Source organism: Pogoniulus pusillus, chromosome 5, assembly GCF_015220805.1.
Source record: "Pogoniulus pusillus isolate bPogPus1 chromosome 5, bPogPus1.pri, whole genome shotgun sequence".
NCBI classification, from domain to species: Eukaryota; Metazoa; Chordata; class Aves; order Piciformes; family Lybiidae; genus Pogoniulus; species Pogoniulus pusillus.
Window position 1 is genome coordinate 42,116,710 of NC_087268.1, and position 21,488 is coordinate 42,138,197.

The following is a 21,488-nucleotide window of genomic DNA, read 5'->3' on the forward strand; positions in this document are numbered from 1 at the left end:
AATGGAGCAAAGCTGGAGGTGGGTAGGTTCAGGCTGGACATGAGGAGGAAGTTGTTGAGCATGAGAGTGGTGAGAGCCTGGAATAGGTTGCCCAGGGAGGTGGTTGAGGCCCCATGGCTGGAGGTGTTTCAGGCCAGGCTGGATGAGGCTGTGTGCAGCCTGCTGTAGGGTAGGGTGTCCCTGGCCATGGCAGGAGGGTTGGAACTAGATGATCCTTGTGGTCCCTTCCAACCCTGACTGATTCTATGATTCTGTGATCTCACTTAGGTATTTGTGTTTCAGCAAGTGAATTTTTCCAAGTTTGGGCTAGCTGTCCATTGTTATTACGAGTGATTAATAAATCCAGTTCCACAGACCACCTATGTTAGAGACATTGAATAAGACATGGTGAATTCCATTTCTTATGTACCAGAAATGACATGCACATCACATGTGTTCAGTGCAGAAGCAGTAAAACCCAAGAAAACCATCAAAGACACACACATGATGATCATTTATTATTTCTACCACCAGAGCTAACAGAAAATGGTGAATCTGTGGGCATCTATGCAGTCCCCAGTGAGTACACCAGAGTCCTAACAGCCTCAGTCATGTTCACTTCAGTAGGGCTATTTGTGGAGAAGCCAAGTATTGACTACTCAGCAGGGGTTATTCTAACTCTGCTCTAACACTCTGTAAGCTAAACATCTTGTCAAGCCTAAAGTTCTTTATAGTTGGCAGAGAAGCATTGACACTTCCAGGAAACTTTCATGCAGTTCTGGTAGATGTCTACATTAGACTAGAATTAAGCTCTGAAAATGCCTGTTTTCTTAACCAGCTCTGCAGGGACTCCATACCAGTAAGTCCTAATGCTGTAACTGGAGTTGTATTTTATCCTGTACTTCAGTACATGCCAGTGTCCAGAGTGGGATCTGCTTGTCAAGGGTCAGGGCTGAGCTGGCCACTAACCAAGTGACAGACACTCTCTGTCCGTTCTCAAAGTGGAAGTGAAAGAAAATAAGGGATAGAGAACTATGAACTAGAAAAGAAAATGAAAACTACAATAATAATAATAATAATAATAATAATAATAATAATAATAATGTGGAATACATACAAGTACATAAAAACCCAATATTGAACCCAACCACCTGATGGCAATTAGTCACCATCACCTCTGATGCCATTGTAGAAGTCCCAGACTACTGTCAGCAGCAGATCGTAATTGGAATCAGGAGCTGGATTCTGGAACTGGATTCACAGTATCACAGTATCACAGTATCACAGTATCTTCAGGGTTGGAAGAGACCTCACAGATCATCAAGTCCAACCCTTTACCACAGAGCTCAAGGCTAGACCATGGCACATGAAATGGGACTGAAGGCAGAATAGACAGAGACCTCCTTGGACACCAGCCACTGAAGAGAAGATACTGAGCCTCATGAATCCTTAGCTTTACACTGAACATGGTGTATATGGAATACCTCGTTGGCCAGCTTAGGGTCACCTGAACTGTCTGATCCTCCCTTTTACTTTGCACCTCAAAAAATCACAGAATCATAGAATCAACCAGGTTGGAAGAGACCTCCAAGATCATCCAGTCCAACCTAGCACCCAGCCCTGTCCAGTCAACTAGTCCATGGCACTAAATGCCTCATTCAGTCTTTTTTTGAACACCTCCACGGACAGCGACTCCACCACCCCCCTGAAGCACGAGAGATTTAGCAGTAGTCTTGATCCACATACCAGTCCTTGGTAGTAACCCAAAACATGGAGTGTTATCACTGCTAGAAGCAGACACTGTAAAAACATGCTGTGTATTTCAGAAAGAGATTGAGCTGAAAAGCCAAATCACCAACAGGAATTAGTTTTGTTCTAGCTCAAACCAGGATTCTGCTGAATAATAGATTCATAAAATCATTCATGTTGGAAAAGACATCCAAGATCACTGAGTCCAACCATTGACATTGCCAAGTTTTCCACTAAATCATGTCCCTATGTGCAACAGCTAGATGTTTTTTGAACACTTCCAGGGATTCCATCACTTCCCTGGGCAGCCTGTTCAATGCTGACCACTCTTCCACTGAAGAATTTTTTTCCTAATACCCAAACTAAATCTTCCCTGGTGCAACTTGAGGCCATTGCCTGCAATCCTTTTGCATGTTTACTTGGAAGAATAGACTGACTCCCACCTCAATAGGATCTCCTTTCAAGTAGTTGTAGAGAGAAATACTCTTTATAAAAGCTACTCCTCTTTGTGCTCTAGACAATTCACCATCTTTGTTGCCCTTCTTTGGGCTCACTCCAGCAGCTCAATATCTTTCTTGTGGTGAGGAGTCCAAAGCTGAATTCAGTATTTGAGGTGTGACCTCACCAGTGCCAACTAGAGGGGGACAATCACTTCCCTAGTCTGGCTAGCCAGATATTTCTGAGACAATCTTGCAGGTACTCCATGATAAGTGACTTGGAACAGCAATATGGGAGCTATGTGTTTTGTCCTGGAGTGGAGCTGTGATGCTGCTAGGGCTTACAGCTAAGACCTAGGATCCAAAAAGTGCTGTTGGGTCTGTCTATGTGTGCACAGACCTAGACTTATCCTTAGTTAGTGATGGATAAAACCAGATGTAATAAATCTTCTGCTTTCTTCATGCATAGATGTATAGAAGCATAGAATAAAGCAGTGTGCTAGTTTGAAGCTAGCTACAATGTTTTGGTGAGGATTAGATCACAAGCTGTGAAAGGAAAACAGAATGATGTCTACTTCACTCATAGGCTTGCTGAGAGGTATAAGAACAAGAATCCAAACATAGATAAGACACTGCTTCTCCTGCTGGGGAGCTAGAAGCTGCATTTTCTTTTCTCTCTCTAGCCTCTCTGCTGTCTCTCTGATTAATACACTTTGCTTTCCAACCCCCTGGCCGAACCTCCATTCTTTCTTGGGACTGGAGTAAGGTTGAGAGGGGTGGGAGAAGGTGGAAGGGTGGTTGGGAGCCCCTCCTGGGGACTCAGGTTTCTGGGAGGGCTGTTGTGTTTCTGTATTACCTTTTACCTTGTCTATTTCTGTATATAACTGTACATACTGTAAATATCTGCTTCTATATTGAGCTAGCTGTAAATAATAAGCTTCACTCAAATTTCCAGAGCCATCTGAGTCTAGTCTGGGTGATTTCCAAAGTGTGGGGGTGGGGGTGGGGAAACATCCAAACTACCACAACCAGGTTGGAAGAGACACATAGAATCATAGAATCATAGAATCAACCAGGTTGGAAGAGACCTCCAAGATCAGCCAGTCCAACCTATCACCCTGCCCTATCCAATCAACTAGACCATGGCACTAAGTGCCTCAGCCAGGCTTTGCTTGAAGACCCCCACGGACAGTGACTCCACCACCTCCCTGGGCAGCCCATTCCAATGGGAAATCACTCTCTCTGGGAAGAACTTCTTCCTAATATCCAGCCTATACCTACTCTGGCACAACTTGAGACTGTGTCCCCTTGTTCTATTGCTGGTTGCCTGGGAGAAGAGGCCACCCCCCACCTGGCTACAATGCCCCTTCAGGTAGTTGTAGACAGTAATAAGATCACCCCTGAGCCTCCTCTTCTCCAGGCTAAACATGTTTTGGCTTTCCCATCAACGAATATCTGTAACCAACCACTAAGGCTTTGCCGCTGTAGAAACATTCTTCATCGCTATGCTAATAACCTAGATTCATACATTCATATGATTGGTGCATGGCATATAAAAGCAGGTGGAAAATCTAAGAAATCTTTCCTAATGTAGAATATTTGGCTTTGACTGAAGAAAGTTCACAAAAAGGTCACTATTTGTATGAAGGTAATCCTTTTCAGTCTTTGTATTTTACCTCCTCTCTAACCACGAGCGATACACATAAAAGTCCATAAAGTGTCAATTTCTGTCTGTTACAACCAAAGAAAAATATCTGAGATGTTTGGCTTGGGAAATCAGTTTTCAGTCTGCTGTAACCTACTATTTGTTATAAGTGGAGTCTAACATTGAACACTCCTGTTACGAGTTCACAATATACCTGTGCGCTGCAGTCCTGCAAAATAAAGATAGCTGCAATAGGCTGGAGAAAACTAATTGCCAGTAAAGTATAACACATATATTTCTTTGGAGAGTGAGAATCACTACTTGCAATTCATTCAGAAATTACCAAAGCTTAATGTCTCTGTTGGTATCCATGCTTGTGCACAAATAACTTCGATGCTGAAAAGGCATTTTATGGTCTGTAGCCACTTGCACCAAAGGACCTTCTAATTTTCTAGCAGTAATTGAACTGGTGATATATTACAAAATCCATTTTTTGGTGGGAACTTAGGACTTGTTTGTTGGAGTCATATTAACAATGCAAGAATTTATCACAGTGTAATACCTTCTAGGCAGGCAATCAGTCAGTCATCATTATTGCTGTCATGTTACTTAGAAGCATCTAAAAGAGCATGGTTTATGCACTGTGAGTGGGGACACAAACCTTGTTACCAATTTTAAAACCATATTTTTCTTCTAATATCATGTCACAATGCTAAGGGGCAGAGTTTATATAGTCACTACCTTTCTCTAGTACTGGTAGATGGTAGCTGAACATGAGCCAGCAGTGTGCCCAGGTGGCCAGGAGAGCCAATGGCATCCTGGCCTGCATCAGGAAGAGTGTGGCGAGTAGGACAAGGGAGGTTATTCTGCCCCTGTACTCAGCACTGGTCAGGCCACGCCTTGAGTGCTATGTCCAGTTCTGGGCCCCTCAATTCAAGAGAGATGTTGAGATACTGGAACATGTCCAGAGAAGGGCAACGAAGCTGGTGAGGGGCCTGGAACACAGCTCTGTGAGGAGAGGCTGAAGGAGTTGGGGGTGTTTAGCCTGGAGAAGAGGAGGCTCAGGGGTGACCTCATTGCTGTCTATAGCTCCCTGAAGGAAGGCTGTAGCCAGGTGGGGGTGGCCTCTTCTGCCAGGCAACCAGCAACAGAACAAGGGGACACAGTCTCAAGTTGTGGCAGGGGAGGTCTAGGCTGGATGTTAGGAGGAAGTTGTTGGCAGAGAGAGTGATTTGCATTGGAATGAGCTGCCCAGGGAGGTGGTGGAGTCACCATCCCTGGAGGTGTTCATGCAAAGCCTGTATGAGGCACTTAGTGCCATGGTCTAGTTGACTGGATGGGGCTGGGTGCTAGGTTGGACTGGCTGATCTTGGAGGTCTCTTTCAACCTGGTTGATTCTATGATTCTCTGATAAGTACATTAATAATTAACCTTTCCTTCTGCACAAATTTATGCACATGAAATGGAAACTGATCTATCTTTCAGCTGAAAGTGCAATGGTGATGTATTTCCTGCTTAGATTAATCTTCCAGAGACTGATAACACAAACTTTTTGTGTATGGGAGAAAAAACCAATCCTAGTCTTTATTGAGCAGAGGCTAAAACATCATACAACAGAAACTGGATTTTAATCCAGATTTACAAGGAAGAATTGCCACTGTTTGAAACTTGTGCAGCTTCCTAATAACTAGGGTTCTTTTTGTTGTTGTTGTTTGCCTCTTTTGGAAACTAGCCATCCTTCTATCTGATGATACCATAGTGATGAGTATGATTAGGAACATGATTGGACCAAAATCTCCTTTGCTCGCATCTGATTCACAGAGTCTAATTTCAAAGCTCAGCACTACCGTTATATCTAGACATCTACAAATGGAATATCACAGCTAATCACCCAGATTCTCTTTATAATCAGTGGGGAGAAATGGGTAATTCAGATTCATGTCATCTCCAAATTACCATCTTGAGCAAGGTCTGGAGGTGCCCAATTCTCTCCACTAATTGGTGAAGGAATGAGGTGGTAATTCAGATTTTGATAGCAACATCAGAAACTTGAAGAGCTAAGGGAAAAAAAATCTTTGATATGGCACAGACATGCAAATTTTAAGTCTATATATCTTGTTTTTCTTTACCCTAATAGCCAAGGTCATGAATGACAGAATTTCTCAATGTACAACAACTGAAGACCCATGACTACAGCATTTCTTCATCTTACTGTGTCTGGTAACCAGGAGTGGATTCTTCCTACAGGTTTTGTATTCCCTGTGGCTGTAATAGGGATTCATAATTCCATTAATACACCTAAGACTTTCCTTGAAATGAGATGATGACTCTCAGTGGGTCTTCACACCCATCAGGAAAAAAGAAGTTTAACTAGTCCTGACAAGTACGTTCTAGAAGATGCTCAGGCAGGCACTGTGTTCAGTGAGACAACACATACTCTCCAGGCAAGGCAGATATTGCATGGTAATCAAGCTAATCATGATAATTAAGGGAGAGACGTGTCTTTCCTGTTGTTCTTGGAAGACAGGCTTTCAAAGCAGGGTCTGAACAGCAGGCAGACCCATTCCACCTGAAGACAGAGGCAACCACTACGGTAAAGCTCTTTCTTAGTAACTCTCTCGTGCACATTAGGAATGCAATGCATCAGATACAGCAGCATGCAGAACCATTCAGCTGGGGGATGGAATAATATCACCGTTTTAAAAACAGGACCCTGACAGGTCTCCCAGGAGGGTTCTGACAGCCACCATCATTCATCTGCCTTTGCCAACTGAAGCTGGTATTAACCATGAGGGAAAAAGTGATGGCACAGACTTAAACTTACTTAGATGCTGCTGTGACACAGAAATGGAGAATAAACAAAACTTGACATGAAGCAAATACTTATTTTTGGAGAACCAAGCAAATACTAAATCTGACATTGAATGACCACGACAGATGTTGTAGAACACATTAATTCATTGCATGTATTTTATCCAGACAGCTAATAAGAAACAGGACTCTGAATAAATACACAAAACCTGAAGCTGGAGAAGCTGTACAGCTTGTGTTTTTCAGGAGTTACCTGCTGATTAATATCATACAAAGTCAAAAAGGCACATCCAATAGCACAGCATCTAAGGGTTGCAAGGGGATTAGCCTGTGGGAAGTCAGTGGGCTTCTAAAACACCTGCATGAATTTGTCATCTTCACTCTTAAGTGTGTGACCAAAACCTCCTGAGCAACGAAATCTTTTACAGGCTCATGGTTTGTACCTTTCCCTATGCCCTTAGTATGCAGAAAGTGTTTGGAAAATTAAGCTCAATATTTTAAACATTCTAAGCTTTATACCTACTGGATTTTATTTCAGGCTCCTCTGAGAAATAAAGCATTGAGAATAAACATTCTGTCTCAGGAAAATTCTGCTACCACTGCATACTATTTAATATCTACTCTGGACTAAATAGATGCTAACCAAACTGAAATATACATTTCACTTTAAGGTATGCTCCAGAAGATTCCCCTGGGGATCTCAGTGCCTTCCTAGTATACTCCCCTGTTGATTTTAGTCTTTAATAGCTAAAATGCAAGGCAGATGATTTCCCCCCCCCCTACTTCATGTAGTTTTCAAAGACTAGGAAATAACTGTCCACAACAGATTTCTTAGCTCACTAATGCCTTTTTCCTTCGGTAACAAATATCTAACATATAAATCAATATCTAAATATATTGAAATATCTAAATATCTAAAAATATGACTAAATGGACACTTAAAATATGTCTCACTTCATTCCTGCAAAAAAAAAAAACACCAACCCCCAAAAAGTTTCAGCATCTTTTGCTCCTGGAAATGGGAATTTTATTGGCTATTATTTTATCCCAGTATCCCAGTATCCCAGTATCCCAGTATCCCAGTATCCCAGTATTATTAGGATTGGAAGAGACCTCACAGATCATCAAGTCCAACCCTTTACCACAGAGCTCAAGGTTAGACCATGGCACCAAGTGCCACGTCCAATCCTGCCTTGAACAGCTCCAGGGACGGCGACTCCACCACCTCCCCGGGCAGCCCATTCCAAAGGAAAGCAAGAGGGAAGATAAAACACAACATGTTCCTACAAAACGTTACACAACACATTCCCCTCCCCAAGGTAAAGAGCATAAAAGGTTTTCTTTTTCAGACTGGGTGCATGCTCATCCACTTATCTATGCAGCCACTGTACTGTACTTGAATGTAAATCCCTTGCAAAACGCTGCGGCCGATTTCCCAGTTGCCTGTCTCCATAGCATGCATGTGCATTATGTATTATATGTTTAATAGTGCATCAGCTCCCTTGTGGAAAATCAAGGAAGCTTCCATGTCCTCTTGAAAGAAAATGTGAAGTTATTTCAAACACGTCCAGCCAGGTCAGGCTGCAGGATGTTCTCAGGAGAGATTTCAGGTGAATTAAGGCATCATCACCGTGCTGTGCGATGATGGGGTGGGTGCAGAGGTACTCGCGGCAGCTCAGATGCAGGCGGTAGTATGGCTAGATCAGCATGCTGCTCTCTGTAGGCTAATTAGTCCCGCTAAGAAACAGGAGATAATAGGCTATGCTAAGTGCTTTGAGGTACTTCACAAGTGGGAGGGTGCATATCTGCATGGTGCTTTGTTCCTGCCTTCCCCTCTGGCTGGGCTGAATTCTGCGGAGGGGAGGTTTTCTGTCTGAAAGGCTTGCTGCCTTTCACGGTCACAAAAAAACTTCTGCAGCTGGAAATCATAGGAGAATCTACATTATCAAGTGCCCACAGAGAATCCCAATGGTTTGGCCTCTGGACAATTCTAGGGAGAGAGCCCAGGAAGGCCTGAAAGCTTGTTTTGATTGCTCCAGAGCTATCTCAAGGCATGGCACTTGGAGATGAATGCAACTGAAGTGTCTGCATTGCTGCATGTGTATATGTGGGGTCTGACACCATGGGGTCCCTTACACCAGCTTTTAGCTCACTGAGGGAGTACATATGGGCTTTTCTAGGGGTGAGGCATCATCCTTGAAGTGGGAGACAAATACTGGAAGGAACCAGCTTCTCTGGGAACCCAACAGGATTAAATTAGCCAGAATGCAAAATTACAGAAAGAACTGCTAGCATTTTAGCCTACAAGACACACACAAAGTAACAATAGTGAAGATGAAACTTAAAGAAGGTTTTTTTTTTTGCCTAGTATTGCAAAGACAAATGGGAATGAAGGTGAAGAATAAGAATACCAAAGCTTACACCATGTTGCATTGTCCTCCAGATAGTCCTCTGGGTAGCAAGAGAGAAACAGATTCAGGGAACAGAAAAAGAAAACAAAGCAAAACAAACCACAGGTTATACCAAGCAGGCAACTACAGAGAAGATAATGAGTCTTTACAATCAGCTGATTTTAAATGAGAAATCTTAGATCATTCATATTCTGCAGAAGCAGCTGAGCTCAGAGGTTAACATTACTTAATTTCTGACAGCATTTATCTCACTGTACTTCAAGTGTAATTGCTATATGCCTAGACAAAACTTGTTACTTTATGGCACTTTGTAGTAGAGGGATATGGAATGATTTCTCTGGGCTGTTTAAATGCATACTTTAGGATGAGATCAATCGTGCTTTAGAAGCATTTGTCCTCAATTCAGTTGCCTAAGCCTACATTAGACAGCTGAATGAAGACCTTTACTTCTTTCTGTTAACAGTAAAAGCTACAGCCATCTAGACTTGAATCTAGATAACTGGCTCAGGTATCTCTATGGTGTCTAGGTCTTGGTATTGAATCAGAAAAGCCCTCCTTTTTGCTTCTGTTACAGTCAGTAGAGAAACAGAGTGGAATTCAATCACCTAAACATAGACCTAGAAAGTGATTTTAGTAGCTCTGAGATATTCCATCTTCCAGTCAGTTCCCTAACTGTGCTTTCACATTTTGACATCTTGAAGACCATAGGCATCTCAGCATTTAGTGACTATGTTTGTGTGTCTGAGTTCCAACCACAGAGAGCAGCCAAGTCCCAGTTCTGTTGTCTTGCTTGGGAGCCACTTAGCAGCATTCTCTAGGCTGTTCTACCTGGACTTCAACTGCCAGTCTAGCAGGGCATGAGCATTCCAAATTACTGCCTGGCCTGACACCTTAATTAGATGCCTTAAATACTTCGAGGCATGTCAGTGTTACATAGCTATATGTGAATATCTCACTTGAGCATTTTGTTTCCCTAGGTATGAGAGGTGTCTGTGACAGATGAAGTTAGTCACTCTCCAAAGACATGTCTCTATTAACTTCAGAAAGAGCCTGAGTTTTAGGCCCTATGGTGTGAAGATTTGATTTGATTGCCTGAGAACAGGTATTTTGAATTGCTTGAAGTGCTGCAGTATATTCAACCCAGCTCCTCATTGCTGCTCCAGAAGTATATTGGTCTCCTCTAGTCCAGTGCCATACCTGCTGGTTTTGTGATTCAGATGATGTAGGGTGTCTTAGATGATTCTTTACATATATGCTTGGGTGATTCTCTCAAGCTCCACATAACTTACTGAAAACATCTGATGAATTTTAAACCAATGATATCAATGCATTGGGGAGATAATTCTTTTTTCCTTCCCAGTTCTCACAATTATTTTGATGTATTTCTTATTTCCTAAGCCTAACTGGTTACAGATATGACAAGGACAGAAGAAAACTGCTTTCCTTCCTCTTGGAGTGGAATAGCTGGATTAATAGCACAAGTTCAGGCAAGGATGTAGGAGCAATATCTCAGATGGGTTCAGTACTCAGTGATTTCAGTGTAGGCTTCTTATGAGGGCTGCTTTGTGCAGCATACCCAATAAAATATGCTCAACTGAATAAGGCTTATAAATGTGAATATGAGCAGGAGCAAAACCCAACCAAATCAAACCAAACCAATGAACTGGTTATGAAGTGCTACATGTTTGCCTAAAATTGAGATGCAGAGGAAATATTTTCTAAACTTGGACTCTTCTGAGGACCTGGTGTCAAAAAACAGATGAAAGCAGAATTGTTTGTCCTTTCTTTTGAGGTTTAACAGTGTTTCATGAATACAAACTCCAGAACAGACTTCAAAAAGCATTAATATAACACTGAACAGTCAGTTGACTCACAATGAAAGAGTTGTATCTTACATCTGTAATAATCAAAAGAAGCTTTAACTGTTTGACACTACTATCAAAATACTGATATTGTAGTATGTTTATACTAAGAAAGTAACAGAAAATGATCAGTGTTCAGACCGGGAAAGTTTTGCTCCTGACATCCTGCTGGCAATGCAAGGGTTTGGAGGATCTACATGAAGCTGGTCCTCCAGGCTCTATCTACAGCTAATGAAGTGAGATACATGATTCAGAGAATGATTCAGCACATTAAATGATAAGGATCCAAGGTAGGGAGGTTGAATGGTGGTCCTGTAGAGCAGGAGTGCTGTATTTATATTCTTCTGGATAAAATTACCCTAACTGATGTGAGTTGCAGGCAGTGACCTTTAGCAAGTGGTGCTAAGGGATTACATCTCTGAAGCAAACCCTTCTGCTCTAATCCACATAAACAGCCTTTCCTCACTCCACTGGGGTCAGTAGCCATCTCTAACTGGAGGGATTGCTAGTCTCAGCAAAAAAAGAGACAGTAAAACGTGCATAATTACCATTTGGAGGTGCATTTGATACCTGCACTCATCATTATGACTATAAACAGTTGTTTTTCAGCAGGAAAAGCAACCAGCTGTTTGGATCAAACACTTCTTAAGGTGAGGGCAGCAATGCTATGATTTTGTTTTTCTTGTCTGAAATAATGCACAAACAAACCCAGTTAAATCATATGGAGTCAAGCTCCTCTTTGAAAGTCTGTAAGTGATTAAGAGTTATAATGAATTATCTGCACTGGCAAATTTCATTAGTTACAGAGTTTAAAGGCTGGAGCACAATGACAACTCTGCTTTACTCAGGATGGTGCTCAGAGTTTTGGAAGCTTATAGTTTAAAAAGGGTATTGATGTGTTTAGGAGCATTTTCCTTGTGTATTTTTCACTACAAAAAAATTGGTTCCTATAAAACTAATCTAAGATGAGCTTTGCTGTCAGCCCTCCTTTTTATGTTGTTACTCTCCCTTTCTCTGTTTGCAACCTTTATCTTTGACAGAGCGTGAGTGAAAACTACAGGCTTTAGTGACCTTGGCTAGATCTAGATTAAGATCCAGGTCTTTACGTAATACACAAGGACTGGCTCTAAAATCTAAAGTGAAATGGTAAAATTAAGATCCCATCAAATATGGATTATTTCCAGCCAGATTTTTAGCCTGAGATGCTACACTGGCTTATGAATCTACTGTGGTAGAAAACCTGTCTACAAGGGAGGGAAACATATTTTCTGCCTCTCCTGTTAGGATAATAGAACTTCACTATTTCCAGAAGAGCAGAGAACTAACAAATGTTGCTTTTTGCTAGAGGGTAATCTCGTGTCTTGACTAGAAATGTCATGTTGTTTTGCAACTCAGTTGATAAGAAGCTTGGCAGAATGCAGTAGATAGGACACAGCATAGACAGAAGCGATTGGAAAGACTTAGTAACTAGGAGGCTACTGCGACTGTCAAAGGGATGTGATGAATGATGATGTCAAGAAGATGCCCAGGTCCTTATCTGAATTAGTACATTTTGAGTTCCTGCTCAGGGATTTAAGCTGCCTAACAGAGAAATCTCTGGACATTTTAGGCTCATGATCATAACCATAGCAAGACATTTTCATGGTCTTATGTAGCTAGCATTGTTCTGGCACCCAGCAGGAGTGCAGCTCACTAAAAGCTCAGATCCCTAACTAATTAATGGTGGCTGTTTTCAGTGGTTATTCCTCTCCCCTCACTCTTGCTACAGCCTTGAGCACAACTGTCTTCAACAAGACAGACCAAATACTTGTGCAAATGTTCAGCAATAAGCTTGGCAAGCAGCCAGTGTGCAATGCAGCCTGTTTGGATTCAGGGGCTTTACAACCCCTTAATTTTGCTCATTGGCATTGCCTCAAGATGATTGCTGAAACAGTATTAGTGGCTATAATAGTTACCCTGCTATCAATCTATAGATGTGCAAAGAGCAGTGACATTGAAGTATGAAATGCAAATCCAATGACTGCTTGTAAAGAAAATAACCTAATGTTGAGTCTTGTTTTCAAAATGGTTGAATAAAGAAAGCAAGATGAATTTTTTAGCTGATAAAAGTCAAGTTTTAGACAAAGGGAAATAAAATAATGGTCATTTTATAATTAGTTAAAGGCATGGAATGATTTAATGTGACTTTTCAATTGTATATGCTAAAGAACTTGCTGATAACAAAGACTTTAATAAAAATATTTTAAAATACATTTTTAATTGTTTAATAAAACCCAAAATTGCTGTAGATCACTTTCCAAAGAAAGTTTATGGTGCCAAGTGACTTATCTGGGTTTCGTCTCCCAGGAAAGAGCATATTCACTTCTAGCATTTCTAATGCATAAAAACTGTGTCTGTTGTTCTCCTACAATGCAGTTCTGTATCAGTGGAGAAAGAAAGGTTTACTGAATGCTGAAACAGCTGTCATGGAAACTATATAGAGTGGTTATGAAACAGCTAAAACCCCTTCCAAAAGCAATGAGGTTATCACTCTCCTACTATATTACCAAGCCATTTCTGCTAACTCAAGAATGGAATATTTTTGCCTTACCAGCCTATCCAAACTTGTGCCAGCAGCAGTTGTAGGTTGCTCCTCTGGGTTATATGTCCTAAACCGGGTATTGAAGTTTTCAGAGACAGAACGGGAAGATCTCAGGGCAGGTGCTGGTTTAGGTTGGCCACATCCTTGGAAAACCTAAAAAAGACATTGCAGGTTTTATGAGTGTCATGGAGGTCCCACAGGCCCCAAATAGGCTTATACCTGTTTACCTATCAAACGGACTCAAAGAGACACAATAGACCTGGCGCCATAAAGTCTGACCTGCCTAGAGCCCAGGTTGTGTAAGGCAGTTGTTGTGTATAGTACTCCTTATTTCTTTTAACCAGATTGGAAGAGACCTCCAAGATCATCCAGTCCAACCTAGCACCCAGTCCTAGCCACTCAACTAGACCATGGCACTAAGTGCCTTATCCAGTCTTTTCTTGAACACCTCCAGGGATGGTGACTCCACCACCTCCCTGGGCAGCCCATTCCAATGCCAATCACTCTCTCTGCCAACAACTTCTTCCTAACATCCAGCCTAGACCTGTACAAGCCTATGTGCCTAGCTTATGGCCCACCAGGTGCAAAGCCTGTGCTATTCCCATATCTGGGGGAACCAGGCCTGTGGACCCTGCCTAATGTGGTCAGGCTTGGCTAACTGCCATCCTGATTGGCTATGCTGTGTCCAAAGGGCAATGAATCTCAGCCCATATTGGTCCCTTCCAACCCTGACTGATTCTACGATTCTACATTTCGCCTTTCTTATGACACACTGACAAAAACCCAACATTGTCTTCGTGGCATTGTCTTTGTGCCATTAAGCTTCATGCAAATAGTTGCAACAAGTAATTTTATATGAACAAGTCTACCCACAGCCAGGCAATAACAGAAATGGGAATTAGCAGCTTTTACATCAGAGAAGAAGAAATAATTTACTTTTGAAATGGTTTTGCAGAAATGCAGTAAGGATACATTATCCAGTAACTAATTCATGTTTGAAGTGTTAACTGACAGAGCAGAAAATGCAAAGCTGCTATCTGAAATTAACAAATGCTTCTGTCACGGACTGAGGTGAAGCTGCTGCTGTTACTCATATCATGCTGCAGTCATCCCAGCTTCAAAAATGAAAGTGCTAACTGGAGCAAGGTATTACGGGACTTGAAGTTCAGACTGCAACATGGGAGGCTTCCTGCTTTGGTTGCTGGTTCTGGGTTCTGGTTTCTAGGATGGGGTCTCTGCAGGCATGGCAGCAGAAGGAGTTGGGAGGCTTCTGGATTTGCTTTACCAGTTTATGCTGTTTCTTTTTCCCTGTGTAGTTCACTATGCTTCTTCTGCAAATAGGTGAGGGTAAGGTAATAATGCATTGCAGTTTTATATTAATTAGATTATTAGCTAAGGTGATTATGCATTGTGCTCATGATATCTCATGTTACATTAAATTCTTATCTACTAATGTCAACTGTGAGTTCTGTGTGTTACTCTACCCCTCATTTTCATGTACTCCAGGTGGGGTCTCACCAGGATGGAGTAGATGGGAGGAATCACCTCCCTCAACCTGCTGGCCACACTTCTCCTGATGCAGCCCAGGATCTGGTTGGCCCTCTGGGCTGCAAGTGCACATTGCTGGCTCATGTTGAGCTTCTCAGCCACCAGTGCCCCCAAGTCCCTCTCCTTAGGGCTGCTTGCTGCTCTGCTGCCGGCTGCCATTGCTCTCTGTCTCAGGCAGTGATCCTGCTGTGCTTTATAGCATTATGCTTTGCTAAGCTGTAAGCTAGCTCTGCTGAATAACAAGCCCTGTGTTTTGGGCTAGTTTGTTTGCCTGGAAACTACACTGCCTCGAGTTTACCAGGAAGAGGCTAAATGCTAAGGCTAAAGGCTCTAAATGCCTCCTCGTGATCGGCCTGCATAGCCAGCATGACATTGTGCATAAGATTACACACTGTAAGACATCCAGCCTACTCCTGCCAAGATGGAAAGTCCTGGAGAGTCACACAGATTGTCCAGAGTAATCAGGATAAGGTCAGAGATTGTCTGCCTCCTTTCCCCAGCATCCTGTGAAGCCTGGGAAGAATCAGAAGCCTCAGCAGCTGACAAGACATCAACAGGATTCCCTGAAGGTGTTTGGGGTACTGCCTGAAGCTGTAGCTGGCCCTGTGAGTTGGGAGATTAATTTTTGTGAGTAAATACTTAAAGCCTCTTATAATTCACTATTTGCCTTCTGCCATAAGCAGAAAGAACCTTCCAGACTCCATCTAGTGGACAAGCAGTATAATTAACCACAAGAACCTTCTCTTCCAGTTCAATTAGGTTTAAAGTTCTACTATTGCTAGACATTTCTTAAATGTTCTAGATCCTATGCTATCATCTGTATAATGTTTCCCTGATTATTGCAAGAGAACCTGATTATTATTAAAATTAGTGGTCAGGGGGCAAGACTCCTGAAGACTGAAAATTAATAAACAGTATTAATTTGGAAAAATATCATCACACATTAATTAATTACTTCTCCATTACAGTACTGTGTCCATTCTGGGCCTCTCAGTTTAAGAAAGATGTTGAGGTGCTTGAATGTGTCCAGAGAAGGGAACAAGGCTAGTGAGTGGGCTATGAGAAGTGGCTGAGAGACCTAGGGTTCTTCAGTCTGGAGAAGAGGAGGCTCAGGGGGGGACTGTATCACTCTCTACAACTACCTGAAAGGAGGTTGTAGCCAGGTGGGGGTTGGTCTCTTCTGCCAGGCAACCAGCAACAGAACAAGGGGACACAGTCTCAAGTTGTGCCAGGGGAAATCTGGGCTGGATGCTAGGAGGAAGTTCTTCACAGAAAGAATGATTGGCATTGGAATGGGCTACCCAAGGAGGTAGTGGAGTCACTGTCTCTGGAAGTGTTTAAAAAAAGACTGGATGAGGCATTTAGTGCCACACTTTAGTTGATTAGATCATGTTAGGTGGTAGGTTGGACTTAATGATCTCTAAGGTCTTTTCCAACATGACTTATTCCATGATTCTGTGATACATGACAGCTTGTGATGGCCTGGGATAACTGAGACATCTGTTAAGATTGTCTTAATATGTGACAATTTTCCACTGAACTGCAGCTAAAGCTGCAATGGGATATCCTAGGGTGTCACAAAGAGCACCAGACCTCTGTGGTCAGGGATATGACCAAGCCATGAGGTAAGTCAATAGAACTGGTGAAATATTGCATAGAATCATAGAATCATTTTGTTAGGAAGAGACCTTTAAGATAATTGAGTCCAAAAAAATATCTAACTCTACCAAGTCTGGTGCTAAACCATGCCCCTTAGCACCACATCTATTCATCTTTTAAACAGCTCCAGAGATGATGATTCAACCACCTCCCTGGGGAACCTGCTCCAGTGTTCGATAACTCTTTCAGTGAAGAAGTTTTCTTCTAATATCCCATTTAAACCTCCCCTGGTGCAACTTGAGGCCATTTTCTTTTGTTCTACCACTTGTTCTTTGGGATAATAGACCAACACCCACCTCACTACAACCTCCTTTTAGACCGTTTTAGGTCTCCCCTCTGCCTCCTTTTCTCCAGATTGAACAATATCCATTGAGCTGACTAAATGGAGGTATCTACTTCAGGACTAGGATATAGATAGTATAAACCCAGTCATTTTCCCAGGAGAACTCAGAGTTTTGAATCCCAGCAGAAAGAGTTTGTTCTCTAATGCCTTGAGTCATATTGTTATTTAGCCATGTGCTAGTGCTAGGTGTTTCTCTGTATGACTCTGCTCCATTGACTCTCTCATCTACAGCTAGAATAGCATTGATTTTTTTCCTGAAATGCCATTACATTTTTCCTGCACAGAGCTCTGTAAAGGACATAGATAAATGAAGAGGTTTTGTTAAAATGAAACTCAGAGGCTATTTTAAGAAAAACCTTGGATGTAGTTTTATGAAGATTTCCTCCTTATAAATAATGCAGAGGTAGTTTGCTATGTCATGGAGCTCATTCATCCTTTTAGCTGAAGTAATTGCCAAAAAGGAACATATATCTATAGGTTAAAATGGCACATCCATCAGCTCAGATGAAAGTAGGTTTAACACTTACTAAGGTGAGACTCAGTTTTGGGTTAGCCTTTATGAAAGGCTACCTGAAGGGAGGCTGTAGCCAGGTGGGGCTGTAGTCAGGTGGGGGTTGGTCTCTTCTGCCAGGCAATCAGCAACAGAACAAGGGGACAGAGTCTCAAGTTGTGCTGGGAGAGGTCTGGGCTGGATGTTAGGAGGAAGTTTTTGGCAGAGAGAGTGATTGGCATTGGAATGGGCTGCCCAGGGAGGTGGTGGAGGCACCATCCCTGGAGATGTTCAAAAAAAGCCTGGCTGAGGCACTTAGTGCCATGGTCTGGTTGATTGGACAGGGCTGGGTGCTAGGTTGGGCTGGCTGATCTTGGAGTTCTCTTCCAAGCTGATTGATTCTATGATTCTATGATTCTATGAGAGGGGAAAAGTCTTAATGTGGCAGCCAAGTGACATGCAGAGCAGCCAAACACGTCTGTAGAGAACCAGACTGTTTTAAATGCAGAAAAAGGTCCAGCAAGTTGTTTTCACTAGCAGTGAAGGCACAACTGTGGTGGATGCAACCAGATTAGGATTGTTTTTCATTTTGAAGAACAATGCAGAACACCTTTTCTGCAGTTTTCCAAATTTCTCTCCACTTCTTCTAAACAAGCAAGCTCTGCAGCTGTCAGCTACTAAACATTCACGTTATTAAATTGAATATATGTAGAATTTACTTTTGGGCTTGAAGCAAGACTCAAAGGTAAATGTTACTGACAGACTTATGGGAAGATTGTGAAGGTTCCAGACACGTTTGTTTGGGCCAAGATTGCAACGAGTGTTATGCTGTGACTCTCTGAATGTGACTTCCTGACTTACCACAAGGAGAAGGAGAATAAGGTAAATGTATGCTACAACTAAATGTTGCATAGCGTGGCCAGAAGGTTGAGGGAGGTGATTCTCCCCCTCTACTGCACTCTGGTGAGACCCCACCTGGAGTACTGCTTCTAGTTCTGGAGCCCCCATTACAAGAAGGATGTGGAGATGCTGGAATGTGTCCAGAGAAGGGCCACTGGGTTGATCAGAGGCTGGGAGCACCTCTCCTATGAGGACAGGCTGAGAGAGTTGGGGCTGTTCAGTCTGGAGAAGAGGAGGCTCCAAGATGACCTTCTTGTGGCCTTCCAGTATCTGAAGGGGGCCTACAAGAAAGCTGGGGAGGGACTTTTTAGGCTCTCAGGGAGTGACAGGACTAGGGGGAATGGAGCAAAACTGGGGGTTGGGTAGGTTCAGGCTGGACATGAGGAGGAAGTTGTTGAGCATGAGAGTGGTGAGAGGCTGGAATGGGTTGCCCAGGGAGGTGGTTGAGGCCCCATGGCTGGAGGTGTTTCAGGCCAGGCTGGATGAGGCTGTGAGCAGCCTGCTCTAGGGTAGGGTGTCCCTGTCCCTGGCAGGGGGGTTGGAACTAACTGATCCTTGTGGTCCCTTCCAACCCTGACTGATTCTATGATTCTATGATTCTATTCTTTATGTTGGTCATAAGGAACAATCTAGAGAATACGAAACTTATGCTTGAGAAACAACCAAGCTGTTGCTTAACTCTGAGTTTGGCAGTTCAAATACCATAACGCTCAAACACCAAAGAGGTGTCACTGACACATAACAAGGGAGATTTCAGTGATGAAGATAACACATCTCAGACATTATCAGAAGAAACCCAAGGTAAATCTTTTGCAATCTGACTTCTACCAGAGGCAACTTACAGAGTACATCACTGGGGTAGACCCAAATTGCAAAAACCATTCTTACAAAGTGTTAATGTCTTGGGAGGCATCTGATGCAGCCCAGACATTGTTTTTGTGCTCTGTGTGGTTTGGCTTGCAGAAGGTACTCTGTTGGAAGGACTGTAGCTACGATGAAGCAGTAGAAACTGTTTTGGATGGTCTTCAGTCTTTGTCTTTTTTTTTTGGAGCAGGGATTCAGAGCATGTAGATACCTCTAGCATAAAGGCCTTGGGGTCTGACTTTCTAGATCATTATTCCTGTTTGAAAAGCATATCCAGGCATTGCAGCTGTCAGCTATACGACTTTCCCTGAGGCAAAATAAGGACCCTGTGTGGCTGTTTTTCTGGGATGTGAGAGCTGCACAAGGTGAGCAGCTTATGAAGCCTAGAGATTTGTGGTCAGACCTTCCAGGTGAACAGTGCAGAATACAGACTGTAGATAAATATAAAGAAAACACAACATTTCCAGCCTCAGGATGAGTTGGTGGATTTTAACATAATACTAGTACCTGGTTAATGTGAACTGTGCTAAAAGAATCAACTGCAATCAGTACAAGAACAAGAAAAATTAATGATGCAGGAACAGGAATGTTCCACTTTAGGCAGTTATGGGTACTGGGAAGTAGCTGAGTCTGTATGTCCTTCATGGAAAGCACAAAGCTAGAGGCACATGTGGCACTTGTGTAATTCTCTGTCTCAATATTGATGTGCAGCATCAAGAGTGGGAGACAGAAGACTTGTGTCTTTTAAGGAAATGAAAGACAAGGTGTGAACTGAAGCAATAAGCCCTGACTGTCTGTACTGATTAATTATTAACTCACTGGCATTTTCTTGGACTGCTCCAACTTGCTCTTGGAGAATGAAGCAGCTCCAGAGAAGGTAGCTCTCAGCAGTATTGAAATGAATCAGGCTGTGGTACTTTGCCTCCAGATCAGACATTGGTCCTTGAGGCTTGTCCCCCTTTCATTTACTAATGAAACTGTAAACATGAAGACTGTTTTCTCAGAAGAATATTGCTAGAATAGGAGGTGCATATTTATAGGAAAACAATATTGGACAAGGCAGCTGTGCTAGTTAGAAGCTAGCTGGAATATTTTGGTGAGAAGAATTAGATGATAGGCTGTGAAAAGGAAACAAAGGTGATGTCTACTGCACTCATAGGCTTGCTGAGATGGATTAAAAACAAGATAATAAGCATAGATAAGACAGTTGCTGTGTGTGTCTGGCTGCAGACACTTTTGCCCCTAACCTGCTGTCTGTGTAACTAATCCCTCTGCTTCCTAACCCCACTGGCTGGCTCTTCAAACTCACCTAGAACGTAAGGCAAAGTCTGGGATAGGGTAGAGGGATGGAAAGGAGATGGAAGGGTGGTTGAGAGCCCCTCCTGGGAACTCTGGTTTCTGTGAGAGGTGTTGTGTTTCTGTATTACTTCTTAACTCCTATATTTCTGTCTATAGCTATATATGTTTGTATAAATACCTGCTTGTATATTGTGCTAAGCTGTAAATAGAAAGCTTCATTCTTTAATTTCCAGCTCGGCTGAGCCTAGTCTGGGTGATTCATAAGAGTGGAAGGGCAGGTAACACCCAAACCATCACAGCAGTGCTTCAGTTCTACACCAAGTGAAGAATGAAGGGCTAAATCACAAAAATGGAGACTTAGGAAGTTTGGGCTGCATCTTTCTGCTCACGTCTGAAATGGAGGACTTCACCATTCACATAAACACATGCATTCTCATTTGATACACTTGCAATGTTAGAAAGCATACACTGACTATACATATCCAGGCTAAATTGTGAGCAGCAATGCATGCTTTCCAACATTTTAAGTGCTCTTGTGTTATAGCAAACACCTGTTTTTCTCACATAGATTAAAACAAATAATTGCAGTTGGTATAATAAAAGTATAATTTTGTGATAAAAAGACTAACGGAGAGCACAACTGAATCGCAGAATCAGTCAGGGTTGGAAGGGACCACAAGGATCAGTTAGTTCCAACCTCCTTGCCATGGGCAGGGACACCCTACCCTTGATCAGGCTGGCCAGAGCCCCGTCCAGCCTGGCCTTAAACACCTCCAGCAATGGGGCCTCAACCACCTCCCTGGGCAACCCATTCCAGCCTCTCACCACTCTCATGCTCAACAACTTCCTCCTCACATCCAGGCTGAATCTCCCCACTTCCAGCTTTGCTCCATCCCCTCCCAGTCCTGTC

The 21,488-nt window shown here is 42.6% G+C and overlaps 1 protein-coding gene across 4 annotated transcripts in view; it reads right to left on the reverse strand.

The window, feature by feature from the left end:
- The window catches only part of GPC6 (glypican 6), a 928,307-nt gene that overhangs the window by 72,755 nt on the left and 834,064 nt on the right, over window positions 1–21,488 (reverse strand). For 3 of the 4 annotated variants that reach the window (XM_064143898.1, XM_064143901.1, XM_064143899.1), the window contains 2 exons: window positions 13,485–13,628; window positions 9,043–9,072 (listed from right to left, as the gene is read on the reverse strand). In XM_064143898.1, the coding sequence (XP_063999968.1) occupies window positions 9,043–9,072; window positions 13,485–13,628 (174 nt within the window). The remainder of the gene's footprint in view (window positions 1–9,042; window positions 9,073–13,484; window positions 13,629–21,488) is intronic. The other variant, XM_064143900.1, reaches the window with a different exon arrangement.